General features: G+C 42.1%; 1 protein-coding gene across 3 annotated transcripts; it reads right to left on the reverse strand.

The window, feature by feature from the left end:
• Positions 1-396: 396 nt before the first annotated feature.
• LOC115799344 (ribonuclease inhibitor-like) lies at positions 397-16,624 on the reverse strand. 3 transcript variants are annotated; one of them, XM_030756456.1, is made up of 9 exons: positions 16,564-16,606; positions 15,380-15,437; positions 15,147-15,233; positions 14,346-14,531; positions 7,849-8,022; positions 6,173-6,343; positions 5,074-5,241; positions 3,106-3,279; positions 397-1,433 (listed from the first exon to the last, which is right to left on the reverse strand). In XM_030756456.1, exons 4-9 carry the CDS (start codon positions 14,465-14,467, stop codon positions 1,427-1,429), a joined length of 816 nt encoding a protein of 271 aa, XP_030612316.1. In that variant the 5' UTR covers positions 14,468-14,531; positions 15,147-15,233; positions 15,380-15,437; positions 16,564-16,606; the 3' UTR covers positions 397-1,426. The 3 variants fall into 3 exon arrangements, with proteins under 3 accessions (XP_030612316.1, XP_030612314.1, XP_030612317.1); XM_030756454.1 differs by lacking the exon at positions 15,380-15,437 and having other exon boundaries at positions 16,564-16,624; XM_030756457.1 differs by lacking the exons at positions 15,380-15,437; positions 16,564-16,606 and adding an exon at positions 16,136-16,154.

Below are 16,624 nucleotides of genomic sequence, written 5' to 3' on the forward strand. Positions count from 1 at the left end.
TTAATCCAATAGAAAACTTGTGGGGTGACGTCAAAAATGCTGTTATTGAGGCAAAACCATGAAATTCAGAGGAATTGTGGAAAGTTGTCAAATCATCCTGGGCTGGAATACCTGTTCACAGGTGCCAGAAGTTGGTCGACTCCATGCAACACAGATTTGAAGCAGTTCTCAAAAACTGTGGTTATACAACGAAATATTAGTTTAGTGATTCACAGGAATGCTAATTCCTAAACATTTTTCAGTTCATTAAGTGAAGCCCAACATTCATTTTTCTTCATTTCCTGTAAAGTTATTGGAAAATTTAGACATTTTTCTTCATGTTTTGATTTAGAATATAATGTGCAGTGTTCCCAATGCCTGGAAATAAAAACTATTTAAGGATTCTGAGCTATATTCGTGTTTTTGAAAGCACTGCTATTATTTTGAACACAACTGTACATCTGTGGCATCAACTTGAACATCCTAGGTGACTTTTTTGTCCATTCATCATGCTCACAAGATTTTCTTAAAACTTGACCTCTAACCTTTACCTTTAGGTCAAAGATTTTTAGAAGATGATATCCTGGTGTGAATTTGAACATCACATCTTTGTCGAGTTGTCTAGTTCACAATGTCGAAAGTTGCTCACCCATCTGGTGGGGTGGTGACATTACCCCATCAGCCTTTTTTTTAGGCAGAGGGGTGGAAAGTGCTTCATCCTACAAGGATCTTCATGCCACAGAGCTTTTCTATTCAGCATTCGTACTTTACGTCTATTACAGACACTCGTGTATGGAATTATATTTATGTCAAAGGTCACACACAAGAAAGAAAACATGATCCACGCACATAATTTCATTTCACGAGTGCAGGTACACCAGCAGGCAAGAGTGTCTGAATTTTGAGCGGTGCTGTATTAATTCCTGTGTATAAATTCAACAACTTGTGTACATAAAAAACTCAGCAGTCATGCACACAAAGAAGCTGTCACACATGTGAGGGTCTGTTTTGTGCGCTGCAGCAGTTTCATGCTCTTTACAGAAGAAAAATGTTTACACCACAAAATAGTTTTTTTTATTTCAACAATCTGGTACTAACATCTGGCTTAAAATGTTGTTTGAGGCCTTTCCAGGTGATGTTCTCCTGAACGTGATCCACTGATGATCCTCTGGCAGATCCACAGGGACACACAGGGATGATGGTGGACTCTACATTGTGTCTGACAGTGGAGCTGTTCTCAGAGCAGTTCACTCTGCAGCACTGACAGTCATCTGCACTTCTTCTCATTCCTCTGTCAGTCACTGCTGGATTAAGCTCTCCTCTCCACTCCACCTCCCAGTAACATGGCCCAGTCAGAGCGTCTCTGCACACAAGCTGCTGCTGCTTCAACCTCTCTGGATCATCAGGACACAGCTCCTCCTCTCTCAGCACACACACCGTCCTGTCCTCACCACCTGCAGAGAGAAGAAGGAAGAGCAGAGGAGATAAATGAGTGTTTCCAGAGACTCTTCATCAGTTTCCTCTCAGCTCTCATGTTAGATTCAACTCAGTGTCATTGTGCACACAAGGCACACAATGAAATGATCGTTCCAGATCACTCATCCAGAGACGAGCATGTGCGGTCATGCAGCCAGAGACCGGCACTACCGGTGATGTGTTGGAGTGAACACCCTGCGCTCAAAGCTCACACGCCTGCAGAGCTGCCCACCCAGTGTTGCCAGATCTCACGATAGAAACAAGCAACCAGCTCTATGAAAACAAATAAATAAAAATTAAAGCCCAACTGGCAACCCACAACACTGTGTAAAACTAAAGCCGCTTTTAAACAGTAGTATAGCTCATTTCTTTGTTTTGTCTCGTTGTGTTTTGGAGCAGTGAAACCCATGTTTCTTACCCTCAGAGAAGAGAGAGTTGTTTTTGTGTGTATTAGCACGTTGAATTAAATCAGCATGGTGAGCACATATTTCATACTTGCAAAATGTGCAGAATGCCTTTGATACGATATATGAGGACACAATTTTAGCCCCCCCAATAACACACACACACACACACACACGCACACACACGCACGCACACACACACTTGCTCAAGGTTTACTGTGTTCAGGTGAGAAGATCTCACTTATTCACAGACTTATAAAATACAAGACTTCTATTACAGGCTTTTATTTTCCATCAATCACAAACAAAAAAAACATGTGTGTATAAGGGGGGGCAGGAGGAGGGGAAGTGAAGGAGCACAGGGGTGCCTAATCAGCACCGTGCCTCTGTTATTGATCGTATCATATGCACATCTGTTAAATACAGAAAATACCGACTACAAAAATAATTTCGCCGCATCGTTTTGGCGCCCCCCTCTTGTGCGGCGCCCCTATGCATTGTATATAGTGCATACCCACTTTTAGCACCACTTTCTCCCATCGAGGCTCGGATCCATTCTGTAAGTGCGCTCTCTTTCTCCCATTCTTTATTATATGTTTTCTATATTTTCCCTGCTTACTGGAGCTCATTCTTGCGCTGCCTCCTCACTCTGGGCTGTTATGAGTTTGTTTGGGTGTACGCCCGGTCAACTTGGCAGGACCGATAAACCTCTCAATTGTCTCAATTCTCAAGTCTCAATTGTAGACGTTCCCTCTTTGACTCTTTGTGAAACAGTAAAGGAGACCTTGTGGACAAGTATTTGATCTCTTCACTGCTTCCTACAGGTTACTGTAGACCTTAAAAATTGACAGAACCCTGGGACCTTCTTTTCCTGGCCAATTAATTATGACCTAGCCAGAGCAGCAAAAGTGATGATCATAGAGGAAAGCTGCTGTAATGAAAGTGGCTGATGAATTTCAATTGACCTGTAAGGCTTCTCAGGCAGTGGTTTCATCAGAGACTATGGGATAGATGCTCAGAGGGGAAGGAGTAATTAGAGCTCCGTGAACTGGCTCGATCGGCTTCTTCACTTCCCCTTGGAATCAGAAACTCTGATTCGTTAAAGTCAGTCCAGACTTATTGTACCAAAATTCCTGTATGGAGTAACTGGCAGATCCACACAACTTTACAGGGAACATTGGATCTTTGCTCTCATACTAACTTCACAGCTAAAAACAGCAAGAAGTCACGCCAACCTTCTACTGACCTCAGTTTCTCAAGTCCATAGTTTGGACTTTCCACGAGCTCAAACAGTGGCTTCATATCTGATTCCTGCAAATTATTTCCTCTCACATTGAGCTCTCTCAGATGGGAGGGGTTGGACTTCAGAGCTGCTGCCAGATAATCACAGCTGATCTTTGACAAACTGCAGTCCCACAATCTGTATAAAGAAAAAAAAACTTTATAAGACAAAGTTTGAGCTTGAAATCATTCAGTGTTTCATAATCAGAGCTGAAGAAGGTTCAGAATGGAGAAGTTTAGAAAAACTCCAAACAGCTGAAGCCAACAGGATGCAGCTTCAAACAGGAATCCAAACTGTGCAGAGTTTTCAGACTATCTGCCCGATGCAGCCACTTTGATTTTGGACATTTGAATCTCTGTTCTGGGACTAAGTCCTTCAATCATTTCTTCCAGTTGGTCCAACAAGACAGACTCAGTCACACAGTTGTTCCAGTCTGGACCAAAGACTCTATACTGGAACTGAGGGACTGCTCTGACTGCACCCACTGGGACTGTTTAAAGGCTCATGTTCTGACTCAGATCATCTATTTCTACTTCCATTTCTTTGGCTCAAAAATGGGGATTCCTTTGAAAACAGGAACTATTTTCCCCAATAACGAGCCCTGGATCAGTAAATCACTGAAACATGTTCTCAGTCAGAAGAAGCTGTCTTGTTCTGAGGGAGAGAATCCAAAGATTGAGGCACAGAAACTTGTTCAAAGAGAGATTTAAAAAAAAAAAAAAAAAAACACTTGAATAAAGGACGCTCATGGCTTGCTTGGTCCACGGTGAGGATGTAGAATAAGGACAAAGAACTTTTTTTTTTTCCTGATAAGTCAGATGCTGAATTATCTGAATTATGTTTCTGGACTTTATGTGCTAGCCACAGTTTGTCCGTAACTCACACCATGTTTAAGTATAAGGGTGTCCATAAGTGCACATGACACACAGACACCCCAAGTCATAGTTCAATGATCAATTTTGTAATAGCTTTATCACAATGGAATCATCTCTTGGACATTCAGGCAAAGTAAGACACTGAGCTATCAACTGTTCACCACCTGTTTGTGAGTTGGGTCAGGTGGTGGGGAAGGATGCTGGACAGGCCTGGTGTGTACAAATCTATAGTGAGGCAATGAGGCCGAATGGGCCATGTTTCATACCTCCATTGCGGAGGTGGCAGCATGGAGCTGCACCCACAAGATGTGGGTTGTGGTGGTAATCGCCAAACCAGATGGACACCAAAGGTCAAGGAGGAGCCCGCGGCACTCCAGAGGCAGCAGACAGGTATAATCATTACAATAAAAATTGACGGTAAAATAATATTATGATAGAACTTATATGAGCCTGTCTGTGAAAATGACACAGAAAAAGTCTAACGTGACCTCTGATCCACATCATGTATTCAGTTTTGGACTGCTGTCTGTAAAGCAAACTAAAACTTTATTCTGCTCTACAGTCAAACAGAACATGTGAAAGAGCCTCATTAATGTTAATGGCAGCATGCTGCTGCTTCAATAGACGTAGTGACTTCAGCTCTTAAACTCTGTAGCTCCATCAGTAAATCCCGTTTTACAAACTCATGCTGTGCAGACACATTTATTTTAGATTCTACATAGAAGAAAAGCCACAAAGTCATCCAAACAGAATCTTGTTTTCGGTTTGTCCTGAATATTTCAATCTGTTTAATCATCTCAGCTCAGAACTGAGTGAACAAGCAGATACTGAATGTTTATTTGTTCCAGTCTGATGTTTGCTAAAGATTTGGCTTTTATGGAAACGTCAGACAGACTTTAAGGTGGAATGAAGTGTTTGAGAGCTTCACAGTGAATTATCCAGTGGAGACTTTGCCATGAAGATCCTCAGTGTGGATCAGTATAATATCAGCCTTATGTCTGCAGTTTAGTGTTTCACATCAGATTCATCTCAGCACAACTAAAACATGGAGACTCACACCAGAGTTTCAAGTCGACATCGTGGACTCTCCAGATAACCACACAGCTGCTTCACTCCTGAATCCTGCAGCTTGTTCCAGCTCAGACCCAGATGTTTAAGATGGGAGGGGTTGGACTTCAGAGAAGTGGCCAGAGACCTGATATCTGAAAAACTGCAGTCATCCAGTCTGAATAAAGAATAACAGATGTGCCTTTGTTAGACAATACATTTGCCTGAAATTATTCAGTGTTTCATAATCTGTTCTGAAATTTTAAGAAGTTCATAGAGGTGCGCTCGCTCTGTCAACGCTTAAAAACGATTCATGCATCTCCAGATTCAACATGTGGAAATTCATCGTGCACCTCATAAACTCAGCATTATATACTCACATATAAAAAATTTGTTTTAAAGGTTTTTTAAATTCCTCCAGTAACACATCATCTTCAGCTGCTTCACTGTCACTGTGTGGGTGGAGCTGCCTGAGTCCCACTCACAGGAAGAAGTCCCACCCAGAAGCAGCGTGACCAGAAATGACAGAAAAACAGGTCTCATAGTTTGAAAGCTAAACGCTTCCTAAAAGCTTCCAGCAGACACAGCAGCTCCCTGGAGCCAAAGATCTTCTGCTTCATCTCCAGCCTCTTTGCTTCATCCTCCATCTTCCTTTGCTCTTCTTCAGTGTTCTGTAACGACAGAGCCTCTTGCAGCCGCACCCATACCTGACTAGCTAACATTACCCAGCATCCCATTCAGCAGGGTCATTTTGATAATGTGCAATAATTCCTGCTCCAAACTGTTTCTGTTTCACAGATTTCTGTGTACCATGACCTTTGAATTGCTACAGAGAGTTAGCTGTGGATTATTAATTGAACTGTGAGAATTAGGAAAGGTCAGCTGGCCAGACGGCACCCTGAGGAGGGCTGCATGTGGGCCGCAGGTCATAAGTTGAGCATCACTGTGAAGCTTTGAAATGTGAAGCATTGTTCTGCTACAGTCAACAGACAAAAACAGACTTTACAATGAAGATCCTCAGTGTGGATCAGTATAATATCAGTGTTATGTCTGCAGTTTAGTGTTTCACATCAGATTCATCTCAGCACAACTAAAGCATGGAGACTTACATCAGAGTCTCCAGCGTGCAGTGTGGACTCTCCAGAAAACGACATAGCTGCTTCACTCCTGAATCCTGCAGGTTCATGTTGTGACTCAGGTCCAGATGTTTCAGATAGGAGGGATTGGACTTTAGAGCTGAGGCCATAGAGCTGATATCTGACAACGAGCAGCGCTCCAATCTGAATCAAGAAAAAAAAAAGATACAATTGGTAATTCATTCAGATTTTTCCTGTGAGGTCAAGCATTAGCAGGCAGACTTCATCATTCTGTATTCTGAATCATCAGTTTTTTTTTTTTATATTAAGTCAAACTTTAGACACAAAGCATACTGTGCTGAGTATGCTTCAGATCTTACTTTAATGTCCAAGAGTCTGTTAATGTACCCACCCATTCCAAAGGTCACATTCTTGACTCAGTTCTTCCAAATAGTGTGAATGTTGAGAGCTTTGTTCTCACAGTAGATGTTTTCATTTTTGACCACAAAGCAAAAACTGTACCCATTGCCTGTTTTAGAACCTCTCCCAAACATATGGTAATGCATCTTTACTGCTGACTTCACAAAAATTATTTTTCAGATAGGTAGAATGGTAATAAAGAGCTTTACTAGACAGAGTTAAAAGTTGAAAGTTTTGAGAAATTCGAGTTTTGTTCTAACCTCCATTTCTAGATAGTGTGCAGAATTTTGTTGAGTATTTTTTACATAATGTTAATAAAGGAATCTTGAAGTCTCAGACTGAGATTAAGGGATGTGCTTCACAGCTGTGGCTTGTGGCCATGGCTCATGCTTCCTTCTCTGCTGCTCATTTCAAATGTGGCTCTCCTTATCTTTTGACCACTTTTATTTTCAGCATAAATGGTTCCTCTCAGCCAGATCACTCATCACCAAAGCTATGCAGGTGACACACAGTTATATGCCCTTCAGCTATCAAACAACTCCAGCAGCCTTGAAAATGTACTCACCTGTCTAATTGATATCAAATAATGGCTCTTTCAAAGCTTTCTAAAGTAGTCTACCAACCACAGATTCAATGCTTAAGTTAAAAAACAAACAAACAAACAAACAAACAAACAAACAAAAGCTGTCCCATCCAAAATTAGATCCTCCTTATCTGCCACGGTCATGCATGCTTTTATTTTTCCTGTCTTCATTACTGCAATGCTCTTTATACCAGGATCAGTCAGAGCTCATTTCACCGACTCCAGTTAATTCAGAACACTGGGGTCCGAATTTAACTGGCACCAAGAAACATGAACACATCGGTGTACCAGCACACCTGTTAAATTCTGTCTTGATTTAAAAACATTAAAACTGATTTTTAAAGCATGAAATGGTTTGCTTCAAATGATATCAATGACTTGTTAGTCTCCCATGTGTCCAGGCACTTACTTAGATCAGTATATGGGGCACTTGCTGTTGTTCGGAGGTCTTGGTTAGTAAACATAAATCAGCATAATTTTGCTGTTAAAGCTCCAAATTGTGGAAGAGTATTCATCAAAATCAAACCAAATTCCCTTACTGTCTTTTAAATCACTTCTTAAAACATTTTTTACTGTAAAACTTCATGAGCGTTTGTTACTTCTGCATATTTGTCTTCAGACACATCCTGAACATTTAGGAACCAAAGAAAGTTTCAAACATTAAAGATCTGAAATGTAAAACAACAGCTGCAGTCAGTGAACTGACCTCAGAGTCTCCAGTCGACAGTTTGGACTCTCCAGTCCAGCACACAGAAGCTTTACTGATGAATCCTGCAGCTTGTTCAGACTCATGTCCAACTCTGTCAGATGGGAGGGGTTAGACTTCATAGCTGAGGCCACAACTTCACATTCAGCCTCTGAGAGTCCACAACCTGCCAGTCTGTGATTAGAGAACATATCAAATGTGTTATTGTAAAAGCAGAAATGTGCATTATAAACACAGACTGAATGTATATGAAGACAAAATAGAGTGAGGTCATAATGTGATGAACATCTGCTCTGCACATCTGTGCTTCAGCTCCTCTCAGCTTCCTGTGTTTGACACAATGATTGTCTGCAGCCTCTCTCAGACCTGCACACTTTTAATGAGAAGCTTTTTTTGGCTGCAGATCTGCCAATGAAGGAGGAAAATGGCCTCACATTTAGGCTCCATAATGTCCACCTCAACTGGTAGGGACGTAGATTGATCGGTAAATTTCCAGCTTGCTTTCACGCTCAGCTCCCTCTTCACCATGACAGACTGGTCCAGCATCCGCATCACTGCAAATGAAGCCCCAAACCGTCTCTCACTCCCTCAGTCCCTCAACTGGCTCCTTTTGATGTGGAGGAGCAAGGCTCTACATTGAGCCCCTCCCAAATGGCTGCACTCCTCACCCTATCTCCAGAGGTGGGAAGTAACAAAGTACAAATACTTAATTACTGTACTTAAGTAAATTTTTCAGGTATCTGTACTTTACTTGAGTACTTATTTTTCTGACTACTTTTTACTTTTACTCCCTACATTTTTACACAAGTATCTGTACTTTCTACTTCTTACATTTTCAAACAGCCTTGTTACTTTTTAACACAGAGAAGTTTGCATTTCTGGTCAGTGCACCATCAAACATCAAACGATCTGAGCCTAAACGGAGGAATAATAACATATAAGAGACAGTCGCACTGGGGTATCCTCAATGACTGGGGCTTATCGCATCCAAAGTGATTAAAGAGTCAAAACTGTATAATTTATGTCTCATTTATAGCGCTATAATCAGGGGTTACAGTGGGCCAGAACGAGTCCGTAAGTCGTGCTCATGGCACATAAACAGCTTAGCTAGCGCTACTGAAGAGGAGCGAGCATAAAGGGAGTAACGTGTGGCAGGTAAATGCAACGTTTCTGAATGCTCAACAAATATGAGCAAACACACAAAGTGTGTGCAGTTTGTCACACAGTGTGTCTGTGAGCTAAAAGAAGAGCTGCTGTATTTCAGGGAGAGCAAAGAGAGAAAAGTTCACTCAGAGATGGAGAAAGAGGACAGGAGAGGAAGAGGAGAGGTTAGATTTAAAGGTAAGGACTGCAAAACAAACTGAAGTATGCTGACTTTGTGTAATTCAAAGATTGTATGAAAATACTGCAGTTTAGTACATAATCAACAGGTTAACTTGTTGTACTGTATTTACAGTAAAGCTCTGTGTTGGTGCACAGAGGCTGTGTTCATGGTCAGAGTTACAGGTTACATCAGTGCAGCAGAGATGAGTTTGAATCAAAGCTGCTGATGCTGAGATTCATTCACTGAATCCAACATTTCTACAGCCTGTATGCTGTCAGTGTAGGGGATGGAGATCAGCTCAGATAGCTGTGAAATACTGGGTTATATCTTTGTGACTTCAGTTCATCCACACAGAGCAGTAAACCTCAGAGCAGCAGCAGCAGGTCAGCTGATCACAGCTGCACACCAACATCATTTACTGCAGCTACAATAGAAAGCTGTGATTCTTCTCCCCATGCAGAGCCACTACAGCTGATCTTAGGGTTCCTCCACCTTCTGAATCCCACTGTAACCCCTGAGTATCCTCATGTTTGTGTTTAGGTGGAGACACAGTCACCCTCTACTATGGAGGACACAGAGAACAGAGCTGTGGTTAAATTCCCTTTCACAGTTTGTGTCCTACAGAACAGATTCAAGCTGAGTGCATTCATTAGGATTAAAATTTAGATTGGAATAACATTTCTATTCTCATGTATTATTTTATATTATTACAATAATATATAATGAGGTTCAGTTAGCTTTACACAATATAGTTGGTAGAAACGTCCTCCAAAGAACTACTTTTACTTTCTTACTCTGAATACATTTCAGAGCCTGTACTTTTTTTACTTAAGTAAAGAACTTGAACCAGTACTTCAGCTTTTACCAGAGTAGTTTTTAGTAGGGCTGCATAAAACGATTATTTTAGTAATCGAGTATTCTATTGATTATTCCAGCGATTAATCGAGTAATCGGATAAGAAATACTTTTTTTTATTAACAGTTTATCTGCATATTTTAACTTCCGTACTGCAGTTTTTCGCCTGTGAACAAACAGCGGTGAATGGAGCAGCTACAAAGTTCTCTTTTCTTCACCTTAACACTTGCTGATCAGGTGCTTGATGAAGGACCTCCAGCTGTTTCACAGATTTAATGGTGGTTACTAAAACAAAAAGCTGCTGTTTTGGTCGCTGGAAAAACGTTTCCTTTTTCACTACTTGAGCTCACCGTCACAGCTTCGCCTCTTTGCGCTTGCGCAGTTAAAACCGCTGCCTGCTATGAGTGTTCTGAAAAACTAGTGGCTGCGGGAGCCATGGCGCATGTGTGAGTAATGGTGTAATGCTTTGTATTCACAAGCATTCTCGAAAATACGTTTCTACTGCAGGTCTATATTTAGTCACTAATAAGGGATTAAAGTATAAAAAATATTTTGAAGGAGCCCCCCGGTCCTGGGGGGCGGGCCTTCCGGTACCGAACCATCGCTAGTGCTAATGGCCCGCGCTCGCTAGCAAACCAGTTCTGGTAGCTACAGCTGAAGTAAGCACAAAAATAGCAGCTGAAATTCTCAGCGAGCACAACACACACAGACACACAGAGAGCAGTGGAGGCGTGGAAATGCATGTCAGCGACAGTTGCCACCCGTCCCGTAATGTTACGGAGCCGTATTCCACGGAGTCCCGTAACATACGGGGTTCTGTATTTTACGAGACAGGTGGCAACTCTAGTGATGATCCACTCTGTGTTAAATGAAATCCATCGCAGCGACGGAGAGCTTTTTAGAATGTGTGCTTGTTTATACGTGAGTGATTCACACTCCAGTCCAGTAGGTGGCGGTAATGCAGTTCTATGTTGGTTTGCCAGCCCCCAATAAACCCACAAAAAAACGTCAGCACTAATGCTGCTAATGCTAGTGAGGAGCGCCGCTTACACCGAGACAGCTGAGCGCTGCAGAGTTTAAACGAAGCATCGACACAGTAAATTTGTGTCGATAAATTTTTAGAATCGATTTAATCGAGTTAATCGATGAATCGTTGCAGCCCTAGTTTTTAGCACAAGTACTTGTACTTCTACTTAAGTACAGAATGTCAGTACTTTTGCCACCTCTGCCTACACTCAGCACCCCATCTTGACAGAAAAAAAACAGAAATGTAGAAATTTTTGCAAATTTATTAAAAAAGAACAACTGAAATATCACATGGTCATAAGTATTCAGACCCTTTGCTGTGACACTCATATTTAACTCACATGCTGTCCATTTCTTCTGATCCTCCTTGAGATGGTTCTACTCCTTCATTGGAGTCCAGCTGTGTTTAATTAAACTGATTGGACTTGATTAGGAAAGGCGCACACCTGTCTATAGAAGACCTCACAGCTCACAGTGCATGTCAGAGCAAATGAGAATCATGAGGTCGAAGGAACTGCCCAAGGAGCTCAGAGACAGAATTGTAGCACGGCACAGATCTGACCAAGGTTACAAAAGGATTTCTGCAGCACTCAAGGTTCCTCAGAGCACAGTGGCCTCCATAATCCTTAAATGGAAGAAGTTTGGGACGACCAGAATTCTTCTTAGACCTGGCCATCCAGCCAAACTGAGCAATCATGGGGGAAGAGCCTTGGTGAGAGAGGTAAAGAGGAACCCAAAGATCACTGTGGCTGAGCTCCAGAGATGCAGTAGGGAGATGGGAGAAAGTTCCACAAAGTCAACTATCACTGCAGCCCTCCACCAGAGGGAGGCCTCTCCTTAGTGCAAGACATATGAAAGCCCACATAGAGTTTGCCAAAAACACATGAAGGACTCCCAGACTATGAGAAATAAGATTATCTGGTCTGATGAGACGAAGATTGAACTTTTTGGTGTTAATTCTAAGCAGTATGTGTGGAGAAAACCAGGCACTGGTCATCACCTGCCCAATACAATCTCAACAGTGAAACATGGTGGTGGCAGCATCATGCTATGGGGGTGTTTTTCAGCTGCAGGGACAGGATGACTGGTTGCAATTGAAGGAAAGATGAATGCGGCCAAGTACAGAGATAACCTGGAAGTAAACCTCTTCCAAAGTGCTCAGGACCTCAGACTGGGCCGAAGGTTCACCTTCCAACAAGACAATGACCCTAAGCACACAGCTAAAATAACAAAGGAGTGGCTTCAGAACAACTCTGTGACCATTCTGACCGGCCCAGCCAGAGCCCTGACCTAAACTAGGGATGGCACGATACCACTTTTTTATGTCCGATACCAATCTTTTAAATTTGGATTCGGCCGATACCGATATAAATCCGATATTTAAAATTTATCTAGGCATTTAAAATCATTAAAAAAAAAAGAAAAAAAAAAAGAAGTCAACAGTCTCTTACACAACAAAATCAAAGTCTTTTAGTTGTCCCACATACAAGACTAAGGACCAGGGTGGACAGAGCTTTTTAGGCAGTGGCACCAAAGCTCTGGAACTGTTTACCACTCCAGCTCCATTTAGCTGACTCTGTGGCATCATTTAAAAAATAGTTGAAAACTTTTCTGTTTAACCAGGCTTTCTGGTTTCTGACTTTATTTTTATTCTTTTAATATGGTAATGTTATTATGTTTTCAACATAGTGTTTTCTGGGGGTGGGGATGGGGGGGGTTGATATTGTGTTTTAATTATTGTACAGTGCCTTTCTGTCTGTGAAAAACGTTATATAAATAAATTTTACTTACTTACAACAATAACTATCACCTGAATCCTGTTGCTTCTGTGTGAGAAGGTGATGCATTGGCTTATGGTATGTTGCAAATTTCATTAGGGCTGCAACTATTGATTATTTTAGCAATTGACTATTCTATTTATATTGATTACCTAAGTAACTGGATAAGAAATACTTTTTTTCAACGGTTCATCTGCATATTTTAACTTCTGTACTGTAGTTTTTCCCTGTGTGAAACAAACAGGGTGGATGGAGCAGCTACAAAGTTCTCTTTTCTTCACTTACTGATCAGGTGGTTGATGAAGGACCTCCAGCTGTTTCCCAGTAAATGTTTATGGAGGTTACAGGGACGAAAAAGACGAAAAAAAATTTCCTTCTGCTCCATCTGAGCTCACCGGCTCCGCCTCTTTCCGCTTGTGCAGACAGACTGCTCGTAAATCAGCTGACTGCTGCTGTTTTGTCATCAGTGTTTATGTTGACAAACTGGGGGCTGCGTGAGCGTAATCTTGTAATGCTTTATATTTACAAGCATTCTCCTAAATACGTTTCTACTGCAGGTCTATATTTAGTCACAAATCAGGGATTAAAGTATCAAAAATGCTTTATATTTACAAGCATTCTCCTAAATACGTTTCTACTGCAGGTCTATATTTAGTCACAAATCAGGGATTAAAGTATCAAAAATATTTTGACGGGGAAGGGGTTCTTCCAGTACCGGACGGTCACCAGTGCTAATAGCGGCGCTCGCTAGCAGTATGTCCGGGAGCTGAAGTAGAGAAAAAAAAATAACAGCTGATTCTCAGCACAGCGAGCACAACACACAAACAAGACAGAGAGCGGTGGAGGCGGAACAACATGTCAGAGATGATCGCTCAGTGTCAAAGGGAACCCGTCGCAGCGACGGCGAACTTTATAGAATGTGCGGAGGGTTTTTTCCTAACTCCTGATCCCCCACTCCAATCCAGTAGGTGGTGGTAATGCAGCTCTAAGCTGGTTTGGTTAGCCGCAAACCCACAAGAAGAAGAAGACGACGGAGCACTGTAATGCAGCTAATGTGAGCGAAACGTTATTTAATGTATCGGATTACATTTTTTATTTCTCTCCGATATCCGATCCAGTAATTTAGGCCAGTATCGGACCGATACCGATACTGAATATCGGATCGGCGCATCCCTAACCTAAACCCAACTGAGCATCTCTGGAGAGACCTGAAAATGGCTGTCCACCAACGTTCACCATCCAACCTTACGGAACTGGAGAGGATCTGAATACTTTCCGTACCTGCTGTATTAAACCTCAGGTGAAAAAAAAAAATTCTTGGCCTTATATTTGATTCCTTTCTTCAGTTAGACTCACAGATCATATCATTTGTTATAAAATTGTAGCCAGTTACCCCCAGATTCCTGCAGGGTGAAATTAAAACTAATGAGAATCCTTTAGTACTGTGTATATCTGAAGAACTAAATTACTAATCTACACCGAGTAACAATGTTTGTGATCACATCTGGACTCACCGAGCCTTTCTGCAGTTCCTCACTTCTTCTTCCATCAGTCTAAGTCGTCCCTGCTCTGTTGCGTTGTACATCTCCAGGTCAAACTCATCCTGAACCTCCTCTGGAACATCTTGCCAGTCCATAGTTCTGCCTATTCAGAAACACTGACAGCTTCGAAGAATCTCCAGGATTATATTCCCCTTTAACCTGCCCAACAGGAACACTTTAGGTTACAGATCAAAGGAAAGCAGCTTCATCAAAATCTCATAATTCATCAATTATTAAACATCAAAAGCATTTTCAGGCTTTTCATTTGTTCTATATATGAAGGCTTCAGAAAGTTGTCTCCATAGTTATGGACATACAGATGTCTTCTACAAAGGAAGTTCAATAAATACATAACAATAAAGCACTTAATTAATTTAGAATTAATTGTACAATAACATTATGCAGTAAGAAATAAATGTATTTACAAATCAATCTCTAAATAAACATCATTGAATCTCTATATAAACTGAAAAAGAAAATCGTGTTTTTAAACAGCAGTTCCCTCCTTTTCAATTCCATTTCTTCACTGATGAGAGAGACGGGACTCCCATAGGATAAAGTCGGTCAGCTCAGTAGGAAAAGAAAGGAGCTTGAAAGTGTGAGCTCTTGAGTTTGGCTTGCCAGTGACCACAACTCAATAGCTCACAGTACAGCTACAGCTCACTATGATCATATTTCTGAGGGCAAAAACACTGAGAAGCTGCAGACTGAAGAACTGATCATCAGTGATGAAGCCCACAAAGAACACGCCATCATCTCCAAGCTGGACTTTACCTTAGAAATCCTTCCAGTGTGCAGCAGTTTGTGTGTCAGCTGTGCGTGTGGACACAGGTCACAGCAGGACGTGGTTGAATGATGAAGCTGCCATGAAACACACAAAGAAGCATCCAGGTTTAATGTGGTCCACTTTCAGTGACACATATACAGACCTCAACAGGTTAGACAACAGCACCCAGACTGCCATCAGGTCTCAGGATGAGATCCTTGGACCCACTGTCAGAACCTACGCTGGTGCAGTGGGTCCTGGGTTCCTCCTGGTGCACGACACCAGTATGCAGGGAGTTCCTGGAGAATGAAGGAAATGATACCATTGACTGGCCCCCACGTTTGACTGACCGACATACAATATAACACCTCTGGAACGTCATGTTTAGGTCCGTCTGATGCTGCCAGGTTGCACCTCAAGAGCTCTGAGTGATGGCCAGCGATGACCATCGTCTCATTAGGAGCCCTGACAGGGCTACATAAAAGCATTCAGCATTCAAACAGCTCTAATTGTGACTGCAAGTGCTTCACTCAGTTTGAAGTCTTCCTAAAACCTCTTTGGCTGCAGCCCTGATCGGATCCACGTTTGAAACTGCAGCAACATCTGGTTCTTCCTATTCAGAGCAACCCTGCAGAACAACGAGCCTCATTTCCTAACAGTGCATAAATCGTGAGGCTGAAGGTTTCACTCATGTTTATCAGCATTTCAGAAGTCCCTCTAATGACAGCCTCGGAAATTTAAACACACGTCTTTAAAATAAATACTTCCACTACTGCTACTAATAATAACAATAATAATAATTCAGCCAGTGTCGCTTCTCTTTCTTTCTCACGGTCGTCACTCCCGTGAAAACCGTGGAAAGCTGCGCCTCTGGGACCTCAGAATATGGTTTTCTACAGTCGGACTTTGTCCTTGTTTCGCTCCTCAGAGGCGCCGTCATCCCCGCCAAAGCCGTCACCGCTTCCTGCTACACCTGGAGTTACACCTGCTTCCTTACGCTGAGAAACGAGGGTCAGGGCAGCATGCAGACAGTAGCTGGTTGGGTCCGACTGGTTCTGAATCAGGAGAACGGTGGTGAGAACCACACAGACCGGTGGTCCATAAACACGAGCGTAACTGAGCGCGACTTTTTTTTTTTTTTTTAAGAACATTTCCAGGCACATATTAGTGAATGAGGCCCAGCGTTACCTTTGATTTTACCGTTAATAACAACAGGTTCAAACGGTCCTCATGAATTAAATGCACATTAGCAGCAGTTATATGCCCGACGAAACAGGAAGTGAAACATGTACGTCAGCATGTTGCCAGTTTTCTTTAAGCTTTGTTTATTTTGATTCAGCCAATCACAGCTGGGAATTGTCTTCTTCCCTCCGCAGCGCAGACACAAACACACTCCGACAACAACGATGTTGTGTTAACACTCACCCTGCTCCGCTTTCCTCCTGCTGCTCTCACACTCAGCTGCTTCTTCCTGCTCCCACGTAAT

Source organism: Archocentrus centrarchus, chromosome 20, assembly GCF_007364275.1.
Source record: "Archocentrus centrarchus isolate MPI-CPG fArcCen1 chromosome 20, fArcCen1, whole genome shotgun sequence".
Taxonomy (NCBI): Eukaryota; Metazoa; Chordata; class Actinopteri; order Cichliformes; family Cichlidae; genus Archocentrus; species Archocentrus centrarchus.